The sequence below is a fragment of the Pipistrellus kuhlii genome, unplaced genomic scaffold, assembly GCF_014108245.1.
Source record: "Pipistrellus kuhlii isolate mPipKuh1 unplaced genomic scaffold, mPipKuh1.p scaffold_m20_p_15, whole genome shotgun sequence".
Taxonomy (NCBI): domain Eukaryota; kingdom Metazoa; phylum Chordata; class Mammalia; order Chiroptera; family Vespertilionidae; genus Pipistrellus; species Pipistrellus kuhlii.
The window spans coordinates 24,607,393-24,632,841 of record NW_023425460.1 but is presented as its reverse complement, the minus strand read 5'-3'; the positions used below and the strand labels follow the sequence as shown (position 1 = coordinate 24,632,841).

The 25,449-nt window shown below is 43.1% G+C and overlaps 1 protein-coding gene across 4 annotated transcripts in view; it reads right to left on the bottom strand.

Annotated features, from left to right (window-relative positions):
• Positions 1–25,199, bottom strand: part of STAMBPL1 (STAM binding protein like 1) — a 40,250-nt gene extending 15,051 nt beyond the window's left edge. For 2 of the 4 annotated variants that reach the window (XM_045581886.1, XM_036438500.2), the window contains exons 1-2: positions 4,235–4,321; positions 1,286–1,503 (exon numbers count right to left, since the gene is read on the bottom strand). In XM_045581886.1, the coding sequence (XP_045437842.1) occupies positions 1,286–1,503; positions 4,235–4,264 (248 nt within the window). In that variant the 5' untranslated portion in view covers positions 4,265–4,321. Of the gene's footprint in view, positions 1–1,285; positions 1,504–4,234; positions 4,322–24,913 lie in introns of those variants that run through there. The other 2 variants (XM_036438498.2, XM_036438497.2) reach the window with 2 other exon arrangements.
• Positions 25,200–25,449: the final 250 nt, after the last annotated feature.

Here is a 25,449-nt window from a genome sequence, read left to right as displayed (position 1 = left end):
AAGAGGCAACATAAATTGTTAGTTGCCTTGGTCTTTTTAAATAGAATATGTCACAAACATTTCGAGTTGAAGAGACCTCAAAGATATTCATCCTCAAGTCATTTGTAGATAAGGAATTGAGGCCCAGGGAAGGTAAGTGAATTACCAATCACCACGTGTGTAATGACCGGGTGGGATTAATATATTCTGATTAGTTAGTAATTGAGAGTATAGTGGCCTTTCCCCTTCCCACACCTTCAATTCCATAGAAATGTGTGCAAAATTTGAACAGAAAGTGAAATGAAATATTACCAGTTGGTAATATGTACTAGTTAGGGAATTAAAGTTTTTTGGGAAAATGTGCTATTGATGACAATTGATAACCTCCAATTTCGTAGTTATTGTTTAACCTTCTAGAAACAATTGATGGTGCCAGGTGGACCAAAGGTTGCCAGCCATCGACTTCTCAAATGTTCTCAGGTTAAGTCCCCAACTGAACTAGTGAAATTAATCAACAAGTGACATTCAATTAAAACAAAAATAAGGGTTTCAGCTTAGATTAAATAATAGATCTTCCCAACCAGTAAACTGGCAAATTGGTAAAGAAAATCCAAACCCCATTTCTGTTCAGTCTTAAACTAGGATAAGTTACTAACAATATATATCTAATGAGAAGTAAGATATTTTCACTTGGCTGTTTTGAGATAGCCACTTTCCCTCAACATTTTGGAAATTCTTTTATACTTAGCTTATTACACAGCTAAATAAATTGTTTGTGTTGGTTGTCTTTTTGTTGTTATTGTTTTTAATAATTACAGTGTCAAACTGGGACACTCTATCCTGGAATAATTATATCCTTTTACCATTGCTAACTCATCCCCCAGACTCAATCTATCAAATCAAATTTTTAAAAAGTGAATGGCATGTTCCAGAGGCTGTAGAGAGAGCTGCCTGCACTGTGGCTCCTGCTCTCATAAAGCTTGCATTCCTGCCGGGGTAAATGGCATGAAATAAGAAATGTTACTTGGGAAGAGTAAAATTAAAGGCAGGGGCATGCAGGTTGCCACGCTGGCCTAGTGAGAGGGAATCTCATAATTCTCATCACATCCCTGATCTTCTCCTATGCCTCCCACATGATAGGGGATGCCCCTGAGGACATTTACTTGGTCATTTAAAAACCGACATATTTCATGTTTTTGGAGATTGTAAAATTGATCTAAACATGAAAACATTCCCGGCATCCAAACTGTCTCACCAACATATCACGTCGATACATTTCCAATTCTCTCATTATATAGAGACTTACGTTATAAACTTATTATACAGAACAAAGGCATTTTCCAGGTTTCCTTCTTCCAGGTACACGGATGCCATCCTCTCCATCTCTACTCCGGATCGGAAGTAGCGGCGCGGAGTGATGTCCTCGCTGATGGTGATGTTACAGCCGAGCTTGCTGAGGGCTCGGACCCGCTCCTCCGGGCTCAGGGACACGTCCGTGTGGTCGGGCATAGCAGCTAACTTCTTCTGCAAAGCAAAATTTCAACCTCTGATTATAAGAAGAAACAAATCTGACTGAAATGATGGGTGATTTTCTGTCCTAAATACCTGACGCCAATGTCTAAGGAAAGCTTTTCATAAGACTTGATAAGATGATGAAAGCAATGTCTTTTTTGCTTCAACGAGTGATCTACACACACAAAAAGATGCACATCTCTGAGAATGAATATACTTTTTTTTTCTTTTTTGAGGGAAGATCTCTTGTAGGTTTTAGAGCACAATTATGTGGCAGTTCCTGGTATGCAAATGTGGAAAGTGATTTCAAGTGAAATATCACTGATTCTTTTTCTTCATGGGCACTTCCATCCTGGGCCACGGGAAGCAGACCAAGAAAAGGATTTCTGCCAGGGGAGGGCTTGTGTCCTTCCACTCCGAAGGGTCTCCAAGATACAGCGATGGGGATTCAGCTCTGTCCAAGAACATATCTATAATAGTTTAATAAGGAGATTCCAGGGCCTCTCTGCGTCTATAAAACTCCACAGGTAAGTCCCAGAGAAGCCTTTCCTTGCATATGGACACCTGTCCCCTCCCTCCCCCTTTTTTTTAACAGTAAGAAGACTCTCAGACCACCACATAATAGTAATTACACTAATTCACCCCTGACTGCAAAAAATAATAAAACATTACTAAAAAAAAGTCAGGGATATGAATATATTTGTATTTTATTAATAAAAACAGACATCCGTACACATCTGGAAAAACACAACATATACACACGCAAGGTAATAATTCAATGATTCGGGAGAAAGTGCTTCCAAAAGGCAAAAAAGTCAGCGATTTTTTGTTTGTCTGTTTTCTGTTAAAGGCCATCAGCACCTAGTTCAGGCTTTGCGGGCCATCCTGTCCCCACACCAGCTATTCAGCTGTGCTGGTGTGAAAGCAGCCACACCTCACGGTATTTGACACAACGATCCTGGCTGTGTTCCAGATTTTTACTGACAAAGACAAGCAGATGCATTGGGCCCTCCGACCACAGTTTGCGGGCCCCTGCTTTAGGCCAGTGCTTCCCCGTGCCCGCAGCATCAGCATCCACCAGGCTTCTCAAAAATGCAAATTCCTAATAGGCCCCACCTCACTTCCACAGACTCAAAGCCTCTGGAGATAGGCTAGGAGTTGTAACCTGTTTCCCAGAGACCCTAACTTATGTGACAGTTTGAGAAGCACTGCTTTAGACCACACTACCAGTTCTTGATGCTCCCAAGAATGGAGTTATCCCAGAACAAATTGAGCTTCCCAAGTCTCTCTCAGGTTGTCAGAGCGTAGGCTGCAAGTCTCACTACGGTATGGGCAGAGCATTTGGTTAAGATCTGTAGAAAATTTAAAAAGAAATCAAGGTAGACATAGTTTTAATCTGGCCCATGAATTACTGATCCAGTCTTCAGGGACCAGGAGCAGTGAATTAGATCCCTGGAGTTTTTCCAAAGCTATCTGGTCTACCTGGGTGGTAATTTTATATCAGATAGAATCCTAGAGACCTGGAATGACTCTTACTTCTAGAGGTTTAATATATAACCAGAGAGCCATACAGAACTGGGTTTCTCAGGCCCACATGAAGTCCAAAACAGGTTATGCCTCTTGCACCTTCTATCACACTTTTGACGAGGCCTGCAGTAATGAGGGTGTGTTTCCTCCTCCCTGTATCTTTCTCCCCAAGGATGGTTTCAGAGCCTGGGCTGCCCAACCTAGAGGCCTCTAGCTATCCCTCCTGTGACTGGGTGGGGAAGCCAGTTCAACTTAGAGCAAAAGAGAAAAGAAGACCTATCAGTCTCCCAGATCAGTCTTGACTGTGAATATAGGCACATTATAGCACCTCCACAGCCCTGTTTTGTACTCTGTGCCTTATGACAATTGGAAACAGCATTTTTAATGTTCCTTTACTCCTCAAAAGTTGGACCCGTTGTGTGTAAAGGGTATGCAATATACTGCTGCTCTCAGGGTTACCCACCCGGCTACAGGGCGTGGGCTTGGGAGGGTCATTAAGAGGGAAGGTAGGTAATGACAACTTCCACTTATAGAGCCCCCGAGATAGGCTGGGGACATTAAAAATATTGTTTCCAATTGTCATAAGACACCGAGTACAAAAACAGGGCCATGGGGGTTATATACTGTGCCTATCCTCACACTTGAAGACTGATCTGGGACACAGAATAAGCCAATATGATCTCAAGGCCCCTGTTATTTCTTCTCCTGCACACGCTTCCTCTAAGATGGAACTAGAGAAAATGTGCACGATGTTGGGCTGAAAGTGGAAAAGTGAGAGAAACAAGAGTTTCAAGAATGCAAACATTTACACAAGATCCCAAAGCAATACTTAGGTGTTAATTCTAAAATGCTTCCCTGGATCATTACCAAACAAGATAAGCCCCCACTTTTTATCTGAGGCCCAAAGAAGTGGTAGATGGACCTGCTGCAAAGTCAGCTTTGGCATTCTTCTCAAATAGTGTGAAGAAAGGACTACACTTCTAGAACCTAACCGGATAAAGCAGCACTTCACAATCATGTGGAAAAAATTATTTTTAATTCTCGCAAAGATGGCTTTATTAGTCACTTCCTCAAAGGAGAGGACCACACAGATGGATGACAAATGACAAGTGCTAAACTTCTCGAAGTAACTGTGATTCATTTCACATTTGGTTTGTTTCCGTTCCCCTTTTGGGGTTTTCCATCCATGTGTGAAACACCAGGTGGTGCTTCTTACCAGAGAATTCACAGTAAATGGCTGGTCCATGGCGTCCTGACTCCAAAATGAGGGTGTCCAGTGTTTCTTCTCAATCACTTCATCTGTCTCAAAAACAAAAAAGCAGAGATTATTTTTTAAATAATTTTATTTTATTATGTATTTTTAATTTTATATTTTTATTGATTTCAGAGAGGAAGAGAAAGGGAGAGAGAGATAGAAACATCAATGATGAGAGAGAATCTCTGATTGGCTGCCTCCTGCATGCCCCCCACTGCAGATTGACCTTGCAACCCTGGCATATGCCCTGACAGGGAATCGAACCATGATCTCCTGGTTCATGGGTCCAGCTCAACCACTGAGCCATCCTGGCCAGGCTCAGGTTATTTATTTATTTATTTATTTATTTTATTTTATTTTTTTAAAAACTCCTGCCTGAAAGCTAAACCTTGAAGGTTCTGTCTGCCTCAGAAGAATATGAGCAAACTGAAGTAACTTTAATAATCTCAGTTTTTAGAGTGACCGACCATTGGAAATAAATTCCTGGAAATACAAAACTGCAGGTGGCTATGGTTTTTTAAATGTGGAGATGTGAAGAAAATTAATTATCGCATAGCACCCAGAATGAAACTGCTGGGCATTATCTTACTCTGAATTCTATGCAAAGTTATTAAGTGGGTTTACCTTCTTCCAAGTGAGAAAGATCATAGTGGTTAAGAGCATGAACTCGGGGGCCATGGACTCTCTGTTTAAGTCAGTCTGAGCTTAAACTAAGCCCTACCAGCTATGGAAGCAGAATTCTAAGATGACTCTGGGATTCCTGCCTTTTGGTATCCACGGGTTAACTCCCATCCCCCTGAGTGTGGACAAGACCTGTAACAAGTTCAAAGAATCACTGCCCAAGTTCAAAGAATCACTCAAACGTGAGCCTTCTTCTTCTTTATGGTAGTTTACATCAAGCTTTGCATCACCACTTCCTACTTCTTCTAAAAATATTTTGGCCTGTATACGCCACTGGTCACTGATGTGATGATGGACACAGAAAGACCTCCTCGTTAGCTCCTCGTTTATGAAATGAGAGGGATAAGCCACATTCTCTCAAGTTATAACATTCTGTGATTCTAGAAATCTCAGAAGCAGATCATTCAACCCATCTGTTATTTTTTTGTTATTTCCATGGTTGAAAAACCCTTTCCTTCAAGGAAAGTCACACGGCACATTCTAGACTTTTCCCCTTTTTTCTCTCCAGGGATCCCTGGAGATCTAAGCTTGCAGGTTGCAGAGATGCACCAGAAAGAACTAATAACCTGGAGAGAGTCATGGTCACAGTGTAGTTTAACACCCAAGTTAATTCAGGCACCATTGAATGCAGGCAATTCCAGTTGGGGAATTACCACCTCTCAGTGAGAAGAATTAAACCAGGAGAGAGAGAAAAAAACAAACAAAAACAAGTGTTAAAGAGACAGAACAAAGAGGCTTTTGGGGGAATTTGGAGCTGGGTGGGAAGAAATACTAGTCATTGATTAGGGCCTTGCAAAACCTTCTGCGATTACTCAGATCTCTAAACAATAACAAAACAAAACAAAAAAAATCATTTAAGAATTGGATACTTAAGAACCAGTGATTCTTAAATTTCACTTTATCTAAAAATTATTATACATAACCTTGAGACTTTTTTTATTTTATTTTTCCTTTTTAAGTCTTTGTTGTTGAAAATATTACATACTAGTTATTGTAATTTTCCTTTCCCCCATTGTAAACCTAGGACTTTCTACAAATGCAGTCTCCTAGAACTCCACAACTTCCTGATTTAATCCCATCAGTTTTAACCCCACCTATAGGCATGACATGTTAGGATGTGGCCCAGGTGATTTTGACACAGGAGGTTTCATAAGCAATCCTTCCAGAGACACTGCATTTGAGTGTATCAAGCAGGATGCTTGTAAGTAAAAGCATGATTCCTGAATTCAGAGGATAATGCAAAGATCACAAATTTCCAGGGAGAATATTGTAGGTTAGCTGTAATTGGGGGGGGGGGGGGGGGGGGGGGGGGGGGCGGATATTTATAAAAAAATTTTCCGGGAAGACCAGAGAAACTGGGCTTGGAGGCTACATATCCAGGAAGATCACCCCAAACCACACAGCAGCACCTGTCTGATGGGTGGGAGAGCCTGCAGCTCCCACCAACTACACCCACTGCTGCCCTGGAAAATATGGGGAGCTGCATCCATTTCTTCATGTCACTAATTTCTGTTCCCAAGTCTGAGAGGAGGTATCTGATTGGCCAAGCCTAGGTCACATGCCTGCAGCCTGGCTGCAAGGGTGGCTGAAAATGCAAATACACAGCTCTTCACATTTCCACTGGAGGCAGTGGGATGTGCAAGGGAGAAAAGACAGCTTCAGGGCTGAGTGACCCAAAGCAATGGTAAGTATGCACAAAAATCAAATAAACTTCTCTGTAATGAACTTTGAAATGTATGAAAATTTTAATTCAATATATCTTAAACACCATTAACTCCCACACATACATTTATGTGCAACTCAGAAATAGAAAGAGACTCAACTCCTCTCGAATCTAAGATGAAACAAGCTTGTAGATTGGTTGGTCAAATAATTATTACTTATCATTAATTACTCCACGGCACTGATCCTGTCTTAATTCCTTTATTTTTTTAATCTCCACTCCTAATACTTATCAGTTGTAATATGTTACAATTACTAAAATCTACATAAACAAGTTATGTTCTCTTGATCAGTGGCTATCAAAATGTAGGAAAGGTCCCCAAGATCCTATTCAAGGGTGTGTGTGGTCAATATCCTATATAATAAAAGCCTAATATGCAAATTGAGCAAATGGAGAATGACTAGTCACTATGATGTGCACTGACCACCAGAGAGCAATGCTCAACACAGGAGTTGCCCCCAGCTTGCAGGCCCCCAGCCAGCCAAGATGGGTGTCAGCAGAGGCCTCTCCTCACCCCCTTCCCAATTATCCCACTGGTTGCCCAGCAGGGGGCCTGGCTATTGAGCGGGTGGTACTAGGCCAGCCAAGGCAGTTGGGAGCTGGAGGCCCTGATCACCTCGCTGGTTGCCCCACAGGTTGGCCCTGATAGCTGGCCAGGCCTATGGACTCTACCTGTGCACAAATTTCATGCACCCGGCCACTAGTAAGTTTCATAATGTTACTGAAACATTATTTGCTTTTTTACCATCAACCTCTAACAACTGGATAGTGGGGAATTCCAGAGGTTCAAGTTCATGCAATGCTTACTTGAATATGCCTATAAATATCTGTTTTAGCTTTTAATATGGTAAATATAAATGTAAGTAACCCACACAGAACTTTCTATTGTACTTAGTAATTTTTAAGAATGCAGAGAGGTCCCAATACCAAAATTGCTGCTCTACATCAACTACACATGCAAACACACAAAGCAAAAGAAAACAGAGCATGCTACTCCAATCTAACCAAACACACAGAACAATCTAAAAGAGGCAAAAATGAATGTCAGGTGTCGCCTGTGTGCTACTGGGGTCTGCTAAAATAATTAGAAAACTGAGCATACAGTAAGAGATACCTTACCTCATGAGGCCCATGGAAGTAAATGCAGCACACGGCTGGCTGTTCTGCAATACCCATTCTCTTTTTCTAATATAAAAGTATAATTTTTAGCCACTACAAAGTCACCCAGGTAAAACCTACATTTTCCACATTACCAAGCTCAGGCCAATGGGGTTTGAATAGAAGTCTGGATCCTATCCTTTAAACAGTGTTTCCCAAACTTTTGACATATGTGTACCCCTTCTATAATTTTTGTAACGTTGAGTACCCCTCATACTCATGAGAACGTAAAATTAGGAGCAGCTAAGCACAGTGCAGTGCATATCCCCACCAAACTCTAGTGCAATGCGTACCCGCACCAAACTCTTCCCGTACCCCTGGGGGTATGCGTACTACACTTTGGGAAACACTGCTAAAGGAAGGGACATGGCCTTCTCCATCGCCCTTGGCCTTCCTGAGGGCTGGAGTACTGCCACACAGATGAGCCATCCTCAATCACCAGGAGGAGCCATGGCAAAGTAAGAAGAGAAGGGGAGTGGTCTAGTTTGTTTGCACGCAGACCAGTATGACAGAGACCAATTTCCATCCTGTCTAATACTTGGTCTTTGTTTAGGCAGCTGTATCCTGACACATGCAATACGTTTAACCTAGAAAGGATGATTCAGTGCAGCCTGGGGAGACTATTGCCAATACAGATAATGAAATACACATCTTCCCTAATCCCTCCCACCTCAACACTAAGCCTGTCCCGCCTCTCTCCACACCTTTGGCCCAGGTACAGGGACAAACAAAACTATCCTCACTTCCTCCCACAGCAATACCGAGACCTGCCCAGCCTGGGAGATCCCACTTATCCAACCAGAAGTTTCACTTCTTTAGAATCAGTATCACATAATCCCGCAAATATAACAGATATAGGCTACAGTCCCAAAGGCAATATATGGTTATCATAAATGTTTAATTTAGCTATTACAGTAAACTTAAATCTTTAGTTAGTTACTAAACTTTAAAAATTGGGAGATTCATTCAAAAATTCAGATTTCAGCTTCTTTAATATATATATATATATATATATATATATATATATATATATATATATATATATCTCAGAGGATCTGGCACCACTGGGCCCAGTATCTGGAACATTTTGTTGTTACTATTTATCTTCTATCCTGCATTTAGAACAGTGCCTGCTACTTAGTAAAGGTTCAATATGTATTTGTTAAATTAATGAATGAAGAAGCAATTTCCTTAAAGTCCACAGTGTACTTCCCATCACATTCCCAGGCATGTATAGAAGCTTAGTAAATGTTTTGCTCTAGATCCATACTAAAATATGCCCTCTCCCCCACCCCACCCCAAAACGCACCAGCCTTTACAAACTTATAGGTAGTTCACTTAATTCCCTCAATACAGGTTTATTCATTGTTTCAATCACATATTCATTCAACAAACATCCATTGTCCACCTAGGATGTACCGGGCATTGTTCTAGGTATGTGGAATGGATCAAGTTTGCAAGATTTCTGCCCTTATGGAGTCTACATTCTGGTCAGGAGAGACAGGTTAACAGTAAACATTTTCAATAAATAAAGCACATAGTACTTTAGAAGATAATGTGTCCTCTTGAAAAAAAAAAGAATGAAGACAAGAATTATGAGAAAAGAAATCAGCAAGGCCAGGAAAGTAAGGAGGCCTTACAGATCAACATTCAGACTTTCATTGTCCTTGGAGTGACATGGGGAGCTATTAGGGTGTTGAGCAAAGGTGTGATGTAAATGACATTATCATTTACAAAGAGGCCTGTGGGTGTGCTGGTGAGGATAAACTATGGGGGCAAGGGAGGAAGCAGGATGTCAGTGGGGAGAGGTGACAGTGTCTTGGGTGAGACGGGCTGTCAAAATGAATGGCTGTCAAGATGTGGACAGCAGAGGATCAAGCCAGATGCTGGCAGAGCTGACTTCTTTAGCTCCTCACACTTCAGCAGCTATGGTGTGATAAACTTCAGGTGTAAAGGAGAAACAAGACACCTGGAGAACACCAAAGGCAGAAGGAAAACACTCCACACCAGGCAGGAATAACACATAAACTCTCTTCTCAGAGGACGTGCGCTGGGGCACAGAGCACAAAGGCAGCTTAGCGAGTCAGCCTGGGTGTGAACGTGGGCCCTGTATCTACTTGCCAGTCATCCTTACTAGACCCTCCCAGCTCCCTTTCCTCACTCCCATGTGGGCTCAGCACACCTGCTCCATCACTCCAGCATGGCACATGCTAATAGAAAACATTCATCAGGAATGCCTGATTGAATGCCAACCCGATCCCCACTCTCCACCCCCAGTACAGCCCACATTCCTGATGTGATAGCATCTGCACTGCAGCCTGGACACATTTAACCTGTCATGTACCCCTAGAGAGTGACCTTCCCTTTGTCTTAGAGCCTCACTGCAGCCTCTGAAAACACAACCATTTTCCTCTTTAAATATCCTGTTTAAGAGGAATAGGGAAGCTCTGGCTGGTTGGGCTCAGTTTATAGAGCATCAGCCTGCAGACTGAAGAGTCCCAGGTTCGATTTCCCGGTCAAGGGCACATGCCTGATTTCAGGATCAAACCCCAGTTGGGGGCATGCAAAAGGCAGCCGATTAATGATTCTCTTTCGTTATCAATGATTCTATCTCTCTCTCCCTCTTCCTTCCTGTCTGAAATCAATCAATATATATATATATATATTTTTTTTAATTAAAAAGAAAAGTAGGAGAGTGTCTGCTTCCTGTCAATCCTCACATACAAGGCCTTGGGGAACCAGGCCCAGAGGAGACATCCAGACCATATATGCATGATGAGCACACAAAGGATAAACCCTCGATGTCCCGTGGATTCTGCTAACAAGTAGCTCCTGGAACCAACGAGGCAGCTCCCCAAGGGGCCCTGAGGGCATGTGGCAAAAATGAGAGTGGTCCCCGAGTGGCCTGCGAGGGGCAGGAGCCCTCTCCAAAGTGCCCTTTCACCGCTCTGGGCTGGTGCAAGCTCTCCTTCTGCGCCCTCACAGTGGCACAGCCCAGCAGCAGAGTCCTTGGACGCGGGGTCCCAGTTTGATGTCTCCGTGTCCCAACTTCCCCCAAGAAAATGTGGAAGCAGCTCGGCAGTTCAGCCTCTAAAAGCCAGCAGTAAATGATGCCAGGACCGAACAGGAGAAAAATATCTGGCCTAGCCCCGTGTGTATGGTGTGACCTTGTTAGCTTTCCTTCCTTTTTAAATACCTTTTTGCTGGCTGAGCTCAGAATCCTGACCCACTTTCACACCCAAAGCCATATTTCCCGAATACAGAAGAGACACTTGCAGGCAGCGAACAACTTCCCTACAGACCAGAGAAGAGCCAGTGAGACTTCGCTCAGATGCGTCACCTTCTCCCTGGCACTCTGTCAACCTGACGGCTGTGGTGAACTGGCTGTGGTGAACTGGATCGGCAGGTGAGAGAGGCCAAACACCTCAGGCCACAGCCCTGGAGTCTCCTTTCTAATTGGCCAACCAGCAGCCTTCCTTTACCCACTGGGTCAGAGTGCGTGTGGACCTGGGGCCATGTACTCAGCTGGAAATAAACAAAGGACGTTGTCATAACGTAGGCTGTTGCTGCAGTGATCTAACCTGATGTGGAAGAAGGGAGGTAGAATGTCATTCTCCCACATTAAATGACACAGGCAGAGAGAAGGATCTCCTGAGTCACGCTCTGACAGATGGGGACCTGCTTTAGAGGAAAAAAATGACCTGGGCTGCTCATCGGGAAAGATTTAAACATTCAGGTCATAAATCAATGGTCACTTTGATGTTTTTAGATTCAATGCCATTAGATTTTTTTAAATGAGATGATTTAATTAATATGTCTAAGAAAACACTGGAAAATAAATTTGAGGTGTAAAGGAGAAATTCATATCTGTATACACACTTACTTTGTCATCTTACATCCACGGGAGCATGTTCCTTTTGTTATCCTGTTTGTTGAAATACTAAAATTTCCTGGAAATTATGTATTCTAAAGAAAAGCCACCCATAAGCCACTAAGATCCTAATGTACATACTTTCCTTTTTATTGCAATTTGCTTTTAAGAAAATGCTATCCAGAAGTTATCTAATTCAGTGAAGCATGAGTCATAAATAAAATTTTAAAATAACATTCTCTTCTTGCCTGCCAGTCGCCTGAAGCTCAGTGATGAGGTCAGGCCTTAGGCATTATTAATGAACTTTATTTAATTCCATGCATTTTTCTAAGGACAGGACTTCAACAAGATGAAGTGAGTCCAGCACTCCAACTGAAAAGCAGAAGCTCTCCTGGAACACTTCTCACTTAGTGGCCCTCCCCGACCCCCAACCGCAGGCACCCTAACTGTCCCACCTGCTCCAGGAGCCAGCTGCGTTCCCATTCTCAGTCGAGCCCCAGACAATCTCTTCAATGCAGTGAACAAAAGCAAAAGAGTCTGTGTCCATTTCTAAATGCTTAATCAGCAGGTGGCGGTCTACTGGTGGTCCTCTTTGCTCACTACTCACCCCTTTGCTGTTGTCCTTCCCCGTAGTGACATCCCTCTACTTTAATGTCACGTTTTCTCCGAGTGATTCCTAGGCCATCTACCCCATAATCCATAATGACTTGGTGGAAGAGGAGAGTGGTTACTACAAGAAACAGAGTTCTAGGCCCCAGCAAGTCAGACTTTCTGGGAAGGGCATCCCATAAACTTCTAGTTTGATAAAACTAGACAAAGCCGCCCCCGAAACCTCTATGCACATTAAAACTTGAGACTCACTCTATCAAGAAAAAATTTCTCCAAGCGAGTTACAAATGACTCCCAAATACCTGGCCTCGGTCAGCTGAATAGTCCCTACTTTAGAACAGACTCTGGCCTTGGCTTCAACAAGTAGACATATTATCTTTTCCTCCCACTTATCTCACCCTGCATGTCAACTATTAATTTTTTGTCTTTCCTCTTAACATACCTTTATTCTGTAAGACCTTTTTTTTTTTTCATGTTTCAAGTAAAGAGTAATCTGAACTTTAGCACTGTGTCTTTAAATGTCCTCCATCCATTTCCACCAGGACATCCAACTGATTTCTCACTCACTCTGTTACAAGGCTGTATATGTCTTTCCCACTAATACTGCTAGTATCAAATAAGTTCATTCACTCATGTCTTTGTCCAAAATAACTTATTAAGCACCTACTTTGTGCTAGCAGCTAGTGATACAATGGTGAGCAAAAAGATAGACAGTATCTGATCTTATAAAACTTACATTCTGCTAGCAGTATGGGATGGGGCAGATGGGTATAAATACACTAAACAATTATCTGCACAATTATATCATTAAAACGGTGGTAACTGCTACAAAGACAAACTATGGGCAACTTTTTACATATGTCTTTATTGATATTTAGAGAGATAGAAAGAAAATGAGAGACATAGAAACATCAGTTGGCTGCTGCTTCCTGCATGGTCCCCACTGGGAATCAAGTCTGCAACCCGGGCATGTGCCCTGACTGGGAATCAAACCTGCGATTTCTTGGTGTCTGAGTCAATGCGCAACCCCTGAGTTACACTGGCTGGGGGAAAAAATGATGTTTTAAGTATGGATTCCTGTTGAACAAGCAATTCCAATTCTGTTTTCTTCATTGACTATCCTACCCAAGTAATTCTCATTCTCTCTCTCCCTCTCTCATTACAGCATGGTTTAAAAATATTAACATTTTGGAAATAAAATTAAATAGCCATTAGAAGGAAGTTATTTAAAATAAAGAATCTCTACTTGTATGTATATATGCATAATCTGTGAACACAGACAGTGGGGTGGTGAGGGCCGGGTGGGGGGAGGCGGAGGGTGGGAGTGTGCTAGAAGAGGTTAATGGAGGGAAAAGGAAGAACTATGTAATACTTTCAACAATAAAAATTAAAAAACAAACAAGAATCTCTGTAGTGGGTGAAGCCATGAAAAAGGATTTACATCCATACTCAATGAATCAGAAAGTTGTTCAACTTATAGTATTAAGTGAAAAAAAGCAAGTTGTAGAATAATATAAAGTACTAGAGGCCAGGTGCATGCAAATTCATGCACTGGAGAGGGGGTTCCTCAGGCCGGCCTGCCCCCTCTCACAGTCTGAGAGTCCTCAGGGGTGGGTGGCGACCGAGTGGTCAGGGGAAGGTGATGCCCCCACCACATCTCTGCTGCCGCCACTGCTGGCAATGCAAGCCCAGGCCCACTGCTGCTTACCCGAGCCTCAGATGGCCCTGGGCGGCTGGGCAGCCTCCATCTGAGGCTTGCCAGTGCCTTGGGCATCAGCTAGGCAGCTGCCATCTGAGGTTTGCCTGTGCCTTGGGTGTTGGCTGGGCAGCCACCATCCAAGGCTTGCCTGCACCTTGGCAAGCCTTGGATGGTGGGGGGCTGAGGGAACTGGGGAACTCTGGAGGCAGGCACACAGAGTGGCTGGACCCACCTAGGGGTTTGCCTGGCTATGCCATGCACCTGCCACCTCAGCAGGGCTGAGGGGACTGGGCACTATCATCTTGTGGCTATAGGTGCTGTCATCTTTGAGGGCGTGGCAGTCAATTAGCATACTACCTCCTTATTGGCTGCAGGTGCCACCATCTTTGTGAGGGTGTGACAATCAAATAGCATATTCCCTCTTTAGGTGCTGCCATCTTTGAGGGTGTGGCAGTCAATTAGCATATTCCCTCCTTATTGGCTGCAGGTGCCACCATCTTTGTGAGGGAGTGACAGTCAAATAGCATATTCCCTCTTTATTAGATAGGATGACTCCATCCTGTAACACATGTTTTTAATGTATATTCGCATTTGCAAGAAAATAGTCCAATCAATGTATACTGAATTTTTCTCTGCTGATCTCCTTAAAGATGGAATCATGAAGGATTTCACATTCAGTTCATTTCTATACAATTTGTTACAAGTGTGTTTTACTTCATAGTCAGACAAATTACACTTTTTTTAAGCCTATAAAGTTTTGAGTAGGTAGCTCCAGATTTGAAGTCTAGCCATGCCACATCTGTGTTTCCAGATGTGTGACTTTTGATAAATGATTGAGTCTATTTCTCTGATCTAAACTGAGAATAATTGCATCCCCCTTGCTTTGCAATATTGCTAAGGCAATTGTAGTTGTAGTAGCTATTCAAGGGCTAAATCCACAGGGGCTGGTCTGGCCTGTTGGCTGAGCTGGGGGTCTTAGTGTCACACCCTGAACATGCAGTTGCTGGAAATAGAAACATACTGGCTACAGATCTGGAACAGAGCCAGAGAACCTTGCTGCATAGACCTTTCAAAGTCATTCCTGCCAAATTCAAGCTCTAATTGCTCACCTTTGTTCCCTCTGGCCTTTATGACAAACCAGTCGGCTTTGCTCACATGTTCCTTAATCATCTGATGTGGACCAAGTACTGTATGTCCCTAGCTCCAATGTAATGCTTATTTCACCAGGTTAGCTCTCTGCTCCAAAATGCACTCTGGTAGCCGAGTGCCTGGGAAAAGAGGTATAGAAACCCTCACCAGCCACTCAGGGTCAGAGATCTGACCCCTTTTCTTGTGCATTACTAGATTTCATTTTTCACTGTCCCCAATATATGTCTACTCCTACTTCCTTTTTTGATCAAACACTTTATGCTCTATCCTAACATCTGCCATTCTCTCTAAAAATTCCCACTACCCCTGTGGTTTTCTGAATCTGTCCATCAAAACACAGGTGTTAATAAGAAAATGAAACAAGTGTAGAGTGCTGTAGAGAGCGCCTGGGAAGTCACATGGGCATTTCTTTAATTATTGTCAGCTGCATCCAGTGGTGTTGGCAAAGCCATGTCCTGGAAACACTCTTTGCCAGAGGCAGGAGTGTTGTCAGCTTGACCTTCAGCCCAGGTGCCAGGGGATGGGTTTTGTTATTTAAATCCAGCCAAGCACCAGGAATGAATACCACAGGGGCCCATCCAAGAATGCGAATAATCTCCTTTGTCTTGACTTTTAGTAAAACATCCTGTTTTTTAGCTGTACAAAATAAACATGCTGTATGGCTCTGGGTCCCTGTCCCTGTCAGAGGACAGTGGTCCTACCCAGCCCCAGCTTTTTCCTTCTATCTGTGTCTGTCTTTTTCATTTTCTCAATCCCCAGCAGCCCCCTCCCCAGGAACCCGACTGCTCTCTAGCCATGCTGGGCGCGGAAAAGAGAGAAATATTCACAGAGGGCCATTATGAAAACTCCAAGGCAGCCTTGATGTGTACGTAATTACATGAAAATGTCTGTGGAAATCAGGAGGTAAAATGCAGAAAGGGTACGTCAAAAGAAGCACAAATCTGAATATAAAATTAGAGTTAGCTCTTCCATAGGTTTTTTTTTTTAGGGTGGTTTAAATGACCACCTGTATCAAAAATCCTTCGAGAAGGTGGTCAAAATAAAGGCTCCCAGGCCCCACCCAAATTTACTGCTGGGGTGGGATGGAAGACATTTTTATTTTTTATTTTATTTTATTTTATTTTATTTTAAATATATTTTATTGATTTTCTACAGAGAGGAAGGGAGAGAGATAGAGAGTTAGAAACATCGATGAGAGAGAAACATCGATCAGATGCCTCCTGCACACCCCCGACTGGGGATCTGCCCTCAACCAAGGTATTAATACATGCCCTTGACTGGAATTGAACCCGGCACCTTTCAGTCCCAAGGCCGACGCTCTATCCACTGAGCCAAACCGGTTTCGGCAAGACATTCTTTTTTTATTTTGGGAGCCGGGGGGACCAGTCTGAGAAGCACTGCTCTAGTTACCTTTTTAAGGTTTTCCATAACATTATATTTGCCAAAGAAAAATAACCTTTATGTCATAACAGTGACAGTCATTTACATTTCTTTCAAATCCTACATTTTAACCTATTGAATTATTTCTTAACTGAGAACATAAAGCTCCATACCCACTAACAATTCTAATTGATTTGCACCTTTTTATTTATTTTTCTTAACACACTATATTGATTCAGTTTCCAGTTTCTCTGCCCCGCGGCACAAAATCAGGAACATATGCAGGACTTATTCGAGGCCTCTCTTTTCATTTGTTCCTCCTCTTAAAGAAAACTTACCTTATGGGACAGTTTACAAACCAACGTTGCAAGGACAAAACAGATTGGAAGAGAGCTGGAGTCCATCCACCACAAGATTGAAGCAGACAGGGCTTTTCTCGATGATTGAAATGCTTATATCCAGTATTTAAAAGTATGGCTCCAGCCACAGGAAAAATACAATCACATGGTCCTCAGCTGAGCTGAATGTAAACCAAGATCAGCATTACTGATTGTAGTCTTCCTCCCACCTTTAATTAAAAGGAGCACAATTGCCCAGCCGTTCCAGTTTGAAATGTAACACTCTCAACAGGCACCCACACTGGAGTTTCTCTCTGGACCCAGAAAAAGGCGAAACAGGCAGGCAAGTGTTCACCCCGAGCCTGAGAGGGCTCAATATGAGTCATCCCTGGCTTCCTGTTTCCAAATTCTCCCAGACAGTCATCAAATCAAACAATCAGAATGAATATTAGTAAGTTGTGAATGGGTCCCTGGACAGTTAGGTCTTAGATGAACTCTTACTGAATCTGTGCTTCAGTCACTATGAAGCCACTGAAACATAAGTATAGCACAAGTTTAAAGAACAAAACACCAAATTCACCAAAACTCAAATTCTATTATCCTTAATCAAGTTGAAAGTCACTGAATTTCTTAAAATTTATCTTTATTGGTGAAAGTATTACATATGTCCCCTTTTTCCTCCCCCTTGTCCTTATCCTTACCCCAGGCCTTCACTACACTTTTGTCCGTGTCCATGGGTTATGCATATATGCATCATATATTCATGTAAGTTCTTTGGTTAATCTCTTCCCATCCATCCCCTCCCCGCCTTCGGTCTGAGTTTGATCACTCTGTTCCATGCTACTATGTCTCTTTCTATTTTGTCATCAGTTTATTTTGTTCATTAGATTCCATCACAAGGCCAGTGATATTATCTGACACTTGTCTTTCTCTGACTGGCTTATTTTGCTTTGCACACTACTCTCCAGGTCCCTCCAAGCTGTCTCAAAAAGTAAGAGATCCTTCTTTTTTATGGCTGCATGGTATTCCAATGTGTAAACGTACCACAGCTTTTTTATCCACTCATCTACCAGAAAGAATATATGCACCTCTATGTTCATAGCAACACTATTAATAATAGCTAAGATCTAAAAACAGCCCAAGTGCCCATCAGTAGAGGAGTGGATAAACTCACTAAATTTAAAAACAGTTCCTTGACAAGGAATTGAAGTTTAGTTAAATATCGTGTAATTTACAAAAAAGGTAAAACAAAGGATGCACATCATATTTTAAAGAGACCTGAACATTTTTCTTCAACTAAATAGTCATGTTTTACTCACAAACTTTACATAAGACCAAGAAAAGCTTTTGCTTCCTTAGGAAAAAAAAACACAATACTAATTACACATTTCTGAAAGTTATTTATGAGAACAAGAAATAATATAAGGACTCATATAATGTTTAAATATTAAAACTGGTGATGGCATATTTCATCTTAAAGCAGCATTGGGGGAATTAAGAATTTTGTATTATTGGTTGCTATAGCAGCCTTCTCACCTATAATAAAATCTGGCCTCTTATAACTAAGACATAATTACTTTAATGAGTCAAAGAACAGCTAAAATTTACTCTGTGGTTACTCTATAAAAAAATTCTGAATAAACAGTTATAAAATGCCATCATAACTCTACTGTCAGTCATGAATGGGAGATATATAAGATTCTATGAGTGTGGAGAGAGTTGGATGGCACAGAAGTTTTTCAGAATACTGATACCTGCCCAATAATTTAATGTACACATACTCATTGGTAACATTTCTCCTTATACCCAGTCATTCTTTATATATAACATAAATGTCTCCCTAATATAATACATTACATATTACATACAACATATAATGTATACATTATATCATGTATCTACACTAATAAAAGAGAAACCTGCAAATTGTTCCTTCGCTATGCCTACCTGCCCATCAGGAGTGAGTATGTAAATTAACCCAATAAAAATGGCGGCAGCCATGGAGCTGGAGCCAACAGGAGGCTTGGGTTGCCCCTGGCAACAAAGGAAGCCAAGCTTCCAGCCCACCCTGGCCTCTGCTCAAGGAGGGCCTGGGAGCCTGGGTCACCTGGGCGCGAGGACAGCCTGAAAATGACCCTCAGCCCCTTACCCAGACTGGCCACACCCCTAAGGGGTGAGGGTCCCCACTGGGGGGGTTTGGCCAGCCTGCAGACAGCCACCAGCCCCTCACCTAGGCTGGCCAGGCACCCCAGTGAAACCCCCCCAACACTGAAAGGGGTGTGGCCAGCTTGAAAACAGCCCTTAGCCCTCACCCAGGCTGGTCACGCCTCCCCCTCCCCCAGGGGGGACCCTCACCCCATGGGGGTGAAGCCAGCCTGCAAACTACCACCAGCCCCTGGCCCAGGCTGCCCCACCCCTCAAGGGAACCCCCACCCTGATCCAGGTCACCCTTCAGGGCAAACCAGCTGGCCCCCACTCATGCACCATGCCTCTATCTATACTAATAAAAAGGTAATATGCTAATTAGACTGGGAGACCTTCCAGACGTTCACCTGGACAAAGCCATGGTGGCAGGGCCGAGGTAGAGGCCATTAGAGGCCAAAAGGGGAGGGTAGTAGTGGGTGATCAGGCCAGTGAAGGGGGGCAGTTGGGGATTATCAGGCTGGTGAGGGGGAACAATTGGGGGAGAACAGGCCAGCAGGCAGAGTGGTTAGGGGCAATCAGGCAGGCAGGCAGGTGAGCAGTTAAGAGCCAGCAGTCTTGGATTGCAAGAAGGATGTCTGACTGCTGGTTTAGGCCCGATCCTTGTAAACCAGCAGTAGGACATTATTTGAGGGATCCCAGATTGGAGCAGGTGCAGCTGGGCTGAGGGACACCCCCTCCCAGTGCACAAATTTTGTGTACCAGCCCACTAGTACATATATAATGCATATACAATACATACATAATATAATGCATATAACATCTTTATATGATGTATGTAATATATGTTATATAATTACATAATATTACATTGCACATTATTTATAATAATATATAATACTAGAGGCCCATGCACAGATTTGTGCACTGGTGGGTGCCCTTGGCTTTACCTGTGGGGATCGGGGCAAAACTGACATCCCTCGAGGGGTCACAGATTGCGAGAAGGTACAGGCCAGGTTGAGGGACCTCACCAGTGCACAATCGGGGCTCCAGGGTGTGTCCAGCTGCTCTCACCCAGTCCCAATGGACCAGATCTCAGCAGCAAGCCAACCTACCAGTTGAAGCATCTGCCCCCTGGTGGTCAGTGCATGTCATAGCGACTGGTCGAAAGGTCAAATGGTCAGACACTTAGCATATTAGGCTTTTATTATATAGGATGAGCTTTATGCTATACACTACATTAGGGAGACATACCTCCTTTTTCTAGCTCAGAATCACTGGGTATAAGGAGAGATGTTACAAATTAATATGTATTGCATATGTCAACTGCTAGGCAAAAATAAAAAAGTGCTTTAAACACTTTTTAAAGCAAATGTAAAAACACAAAATTGGAACACTTCTTAATAAAGCACTTAATGAAAAATACCACTACAAAATACTAATGCATCAAGTAAAAATAGCAACAGTTTTATATAAGAATAGGTATCATTATGCAAATTTAAAAATTTGCATAATGATACCTATTGCCTAAAGTTGTTTTATGAATTAATAAATAACAACACATATAGCACAACTTTTTGCCAGACACATCTAATCACTTTCTATTTATACCTATTTATTCATTTAACCCTTCCCCAAGCCTGATGAGAGGGAAATTAATATCCCTGTTAAAAGATGAGGAAACTGAGGCTCAGAGAAGTTAGTAACTTGCCCCAAGGATGCACAACTAGTAAATGGCAAAAAAAAATTCATGTTTCTAACTATGCCAAAGTCCTTGAGATGATGTGTTAAGCCTTTGCACAGTGCCTGGCATGTAAAGCACATGTTCAAGAACTAATATTTCTTACTAAATATCTGTCAAATGTTTGCAAGATTCTGAGGTTACACTAGGGCTCAGCAGAAAAGAATGTGGGTGATGTTCCATGAATGTGGACTATGTGAATGATGACCCCTGTGCCATGGTTTTACTATAAAACAAAGACTTCTGATGTCTGACTTGTCTCCAAGTTTTCGCTTACATTGCAGCCTTTGGATTAAAAATCCAACTATCATTATCCGACACCAGATTAACACCTCCACTCCCTCCTTCCACTAATCCACTCCCCACCCAGGGGTCAAAATATTCTTCCAAAAAGATGCTTTCATCACTTAATTCTTTCAAGAAACCTGCCTTGAACTGGCCACCTTATCTAATCAAAATTCCACTCCCAGGCTTTCACAGGCATTAGTAAGGTATGAAAGGAACAGGCCTTTAACCCTTGTTCAAGTTCCTACTAACCAAGTAAATACCTGATAAGAATGGCCATGTCTCATTATGCAGAGGATATCAGTATTTGTATTACTTCAACACAGTGATAGCAATTTTTTATTGTATATATTTTGGACACAGCCTATTATAAAAGGAATTAAATATTAAAGGATCTCATTTAATTTTTATTCAGAATAAAACAAGTTTGATTGGAAGACATGAACAGAAGAATGACAGACAGAAAATGTGCATTATAATTATGCATGATCATGTTAATATCCAGGCAAACGTCAAACAGCTTTCTAATCTTTAGTCCTGAAATTAGAACATGCATCATAGGCTAACTTTCTAATGACTTGGAATGGAAAGTCAGAATAATTAAAAAAACATACACACACAAACATAGCACTCTTAATATCCAAGATCATACAATGCAACCATTTCCAAGAGGACTTTAAAAGACTAACTAGAGCAATTGAAACATGAATTACTGTGCTTATATAAAGGAGTTGCTTTTAATAAACGTAAGTTACTAGGAAACCACCAGTCTTAATTAGTTCCTAAGTCAGCCAAATCAATGGACAAACACAACACGGATTAATTTAAAATTCAGAAAGGAAATCAAATGTTATGTGCTGTGAAGACTTAGCCATTTGCCAAAGGTTTCATTAGCTTTTTCATTTAGCATGAGGAGATGCTGGATTGTTCTAGAAGCTCATGTGATCTGCTTAGAAATGCAAAAGGCAGCATATCCAGATTATTCCTAGGTTGAACATTCTGATGTCAACTCAGGATTTTTTTTAATGTAAACTCACACATCCTGCTGGACAATTCACATGTTCATGGAATGAGCAAGTCAACAGGTGCCAACACAGTGCTTTTCGTTTGTTTGTTTTTCATTCGAAGGGATTGTTATTGTTCCTCGATGGAGGAAGTCGATCTTAGTTGAATATATGCACCAGCTCCAATTTGAAAGGTTCATATAAAATTATGGCTAAAAACATCAATACTAAATGTGAACTATTGAATAGTTAAGTTGGGAAGTAAAGACATTCTAGACTTGCTTTTCATTTAACCAATATTTATTGAGCATCTGTGACCCATTAGCCCGAAGGGACAAAAAGCTGACTCTAACATTTTCAGGGATGACTCTGAGTCATTTTTTTGTGGTGTCATTTGAAGTTACTAATAAATCTTTCACAGGGTTGAGGAAAAAATGCTAGCTTTAGACAGGAATCCCAAATCCAGTGGGTTAAAATGTCTGATGTGTAAATGTTTCCTCCTGGAAGGCACCTGACATTTCCTGGGCAGCAAATACATGTTTCTTCTAGCCCTCATCTGTTGAGCAAGAATCACCAGACTTTTCTTCTTTGTGAAAAATAGCCTCACTCCCTGGGCTGATGCTGTAAGTAGCACTGGGAAGAGTCCTTGAAGGAGGAATGGGATCAAACCGGTGTAGTTAAGTCTTAGGTGCTAAATAATAACAAAAGGAACTATTACTAACAGTTCTTTAACTATTTTTATTAGTCCTTCTCTCTCCAGGAGCAAATCTCGGGAATGCTGCTCTCCTCAATGTCTCTCTCTAAGCTTCGCATTGGCAATCAGTCCTATGAAACAAGGCAAATGTAGGCAAGCACTGGCCCTCAAGACCAGAATGTGGGTAAAAGACTAGGATTCTCTGCGTGACCATTTCAGGGGTCTTCAAACTACGGCCCGTGGGCCACATGCGGCCCGCAGAGGAGTCTGATCCGGCCCGCCAGGTTTTTTGGGCAGTGAGCGCAGCCGAGGTGTTACAGTAGGAATTAGTAGTTCATATAGTCCGGCCCTCCAGCTCTCTGAGGGACCGTGATCTGGCCCCCACTTTAAAAAGTTTGAGGACGCCTGAATTTTAAATGGTGCTTATTTTATTTAAACACACACACACACACACACACACACACACACACACACACACAAATCAAGTTTCTTTTTAAAATTTCCAAGAATCAACTGATATATAAATTCCAGCTAGATTCCCAAGTGGCCAACAATGTGCTGGATATATCCATGAGCTGAAAAGAAGCAGCCAGTTCACTTTCCAGGTAGATTCCAGTAACATTTCATGGCTTTGAATAAAGAAGCTGTAATGGAGCCAGTAGTAAACAGGAGGAGTCTATTTCTCAAAGGCATTAACTTGAATTTTTTTTTTAATGATATTTATAGCTACAAAATGCTATAGAGTACATTTTTGAGATTTAATTGAGCAAACATTCCACAAACATAAATAAGATTGTCCATTGAAACAAGGTCTGGGGGAAAAATAAAACCCAGTGGCTTAATCTCTATAAAACCATCATAGAAAACTACGAACAAAAACTTCACCCAGAAGTAAAAAACTCAGGTGTACCCCTGGCCAGGGTGGCTTAGTTGATTTGCTGTTGTCAGGTGCACCAAAAGGTTGATTCCAGGGCACAAGTTGGGGTTTCAGGCTGGAACCCCAGTAGAGGGCATGCAGGAGGCGGCTGATCATGTTTTGCTCTCACATGGATGTTTCTCTCTCTCCTTCACTCTTTCTTCCTCTTTAAAAATCAATAAAATATCCTTTAAAAAAAATTCTGGTGTAATTTATCTGCTGGATCAAATCTGCTGTATTTATTACCATTGACCGGGCCTTGAACATGAAGTCATAAATCAGCATCTTACTCATACTCATTATAGTTTCAGAAACTCCGTAAAACCTAGGGCTTCACTTTCTTCTTAGTGACTAACAGGATGTTTGTAAATCACCGTGCTTGGTGGGGCTTAGTTTGCAAGAATGTCTGTTTTCCTAACCCCCTGATTCCCAGAAAGTCACCCTGTCCCCAAGGCTCTCAAACAGATAAGATCCCCTCCCCCATCTTCTAGATTGACTTCTGTTTCTTGTATTACCTATTAGATATGCAATTTAAAATTAAGTGTATTGGCGTGGCATTGGCTAATAAAATTATATAGGTTTTCGTAGTATTTTTCATTTCACCTTCTGCTCTTGGATATCAGCAGTGTGGGCTGTTTTAGGGCGTTCTGGAAAATTGTTCTAGTGCCATTATACTTCTTGGTGCATGTCATTCAAGATATTCAGTTAAGACGTAAATTACTCGTGAATTGACTTAATGTCTTAAGACAGTGTACGCTCATAAAACGCCATAAAAGTAAACGACATTTAGAGGCAATGTCACAGGTCCTGCTGGGGCAAAGGTCTGCTCTTCCCTCGCCCTCCCCTCTCCACGCCACGCACCCCCAAAGACAGGGCGCTGATCTCTCCCGGTGTCCACACCGGCTCCAACTCGGAACCAGAAACATGCGTACAGGTCACGGCCAGAGTCCCGCCCTGCCACCCAGAGCCACGGCTTCCTTCCTGCCCTCCCCAGCAAGGTGAAAGGAACCCCTGGGAGCCGGCTGGGGGCGCGCACAGAGGCAGCGCAGAAGCAGGCGGGCGATCGGGGCACTGGAAGGAAGTGAAGAACCAGCAAAATAAACATTCCCTTCCCGCGGAACAAACCCCAGACCCGACGCCGCCATCGGGAGAGGGACAGGGGTGCGCCAGGCCCCCCTGCACCCTGACCGACGGGCACCCCCGGTGCGCACTCACCCTCACCGAGTGCAGCCAGCGCGCGCGCTACTCACCAGCAACCCTGCGCGCCCGGGGCCCGCGTGGGGCGGCGACCGCAGCGGCTGCCCCCGCGCCTGTCCTGGGGCCTTGGCATCCGTGTGGCCGCGCTGGCTTTTGCTAGAAGGCTCTGCAGCCCGGCGCTAGGGCCCCCGGCGTGGAGGCGCCAGCTCGGCGGCCTCGGCCGTGCGTCCAACCCTCTCTGTGCACCGATGGAGCTTTGTTAGTTTCCCTCGCTCCGGCAGCGTGCGTTGCTCTCCTCTTCCTCCGCCCCTTAGCCTCCGGGGCCCAGCAGCACGGGGGTTGGGGGGTGAGGGCTGCGGGGGTGGGGGGCAATCAGAGATCTAGTAAAGCCATGGGTAGGCAGGGCCGATCCCAGCGTGCTGCAGCCGCCCCTGCAGCAGGAAAAGAAATTGTCGCTGCTGCGATATGGTCCCGGCCTCCCCTGCCCTGGCCCCTGGGTGCCGCCTCCGCCTCTGCCTCCGCCCCCTCTTCCGCGGCTGCGGCCTCCCGCACTCTGCAGAGAGAGCTCGCAGGTGGAAGCAGGTCCCCG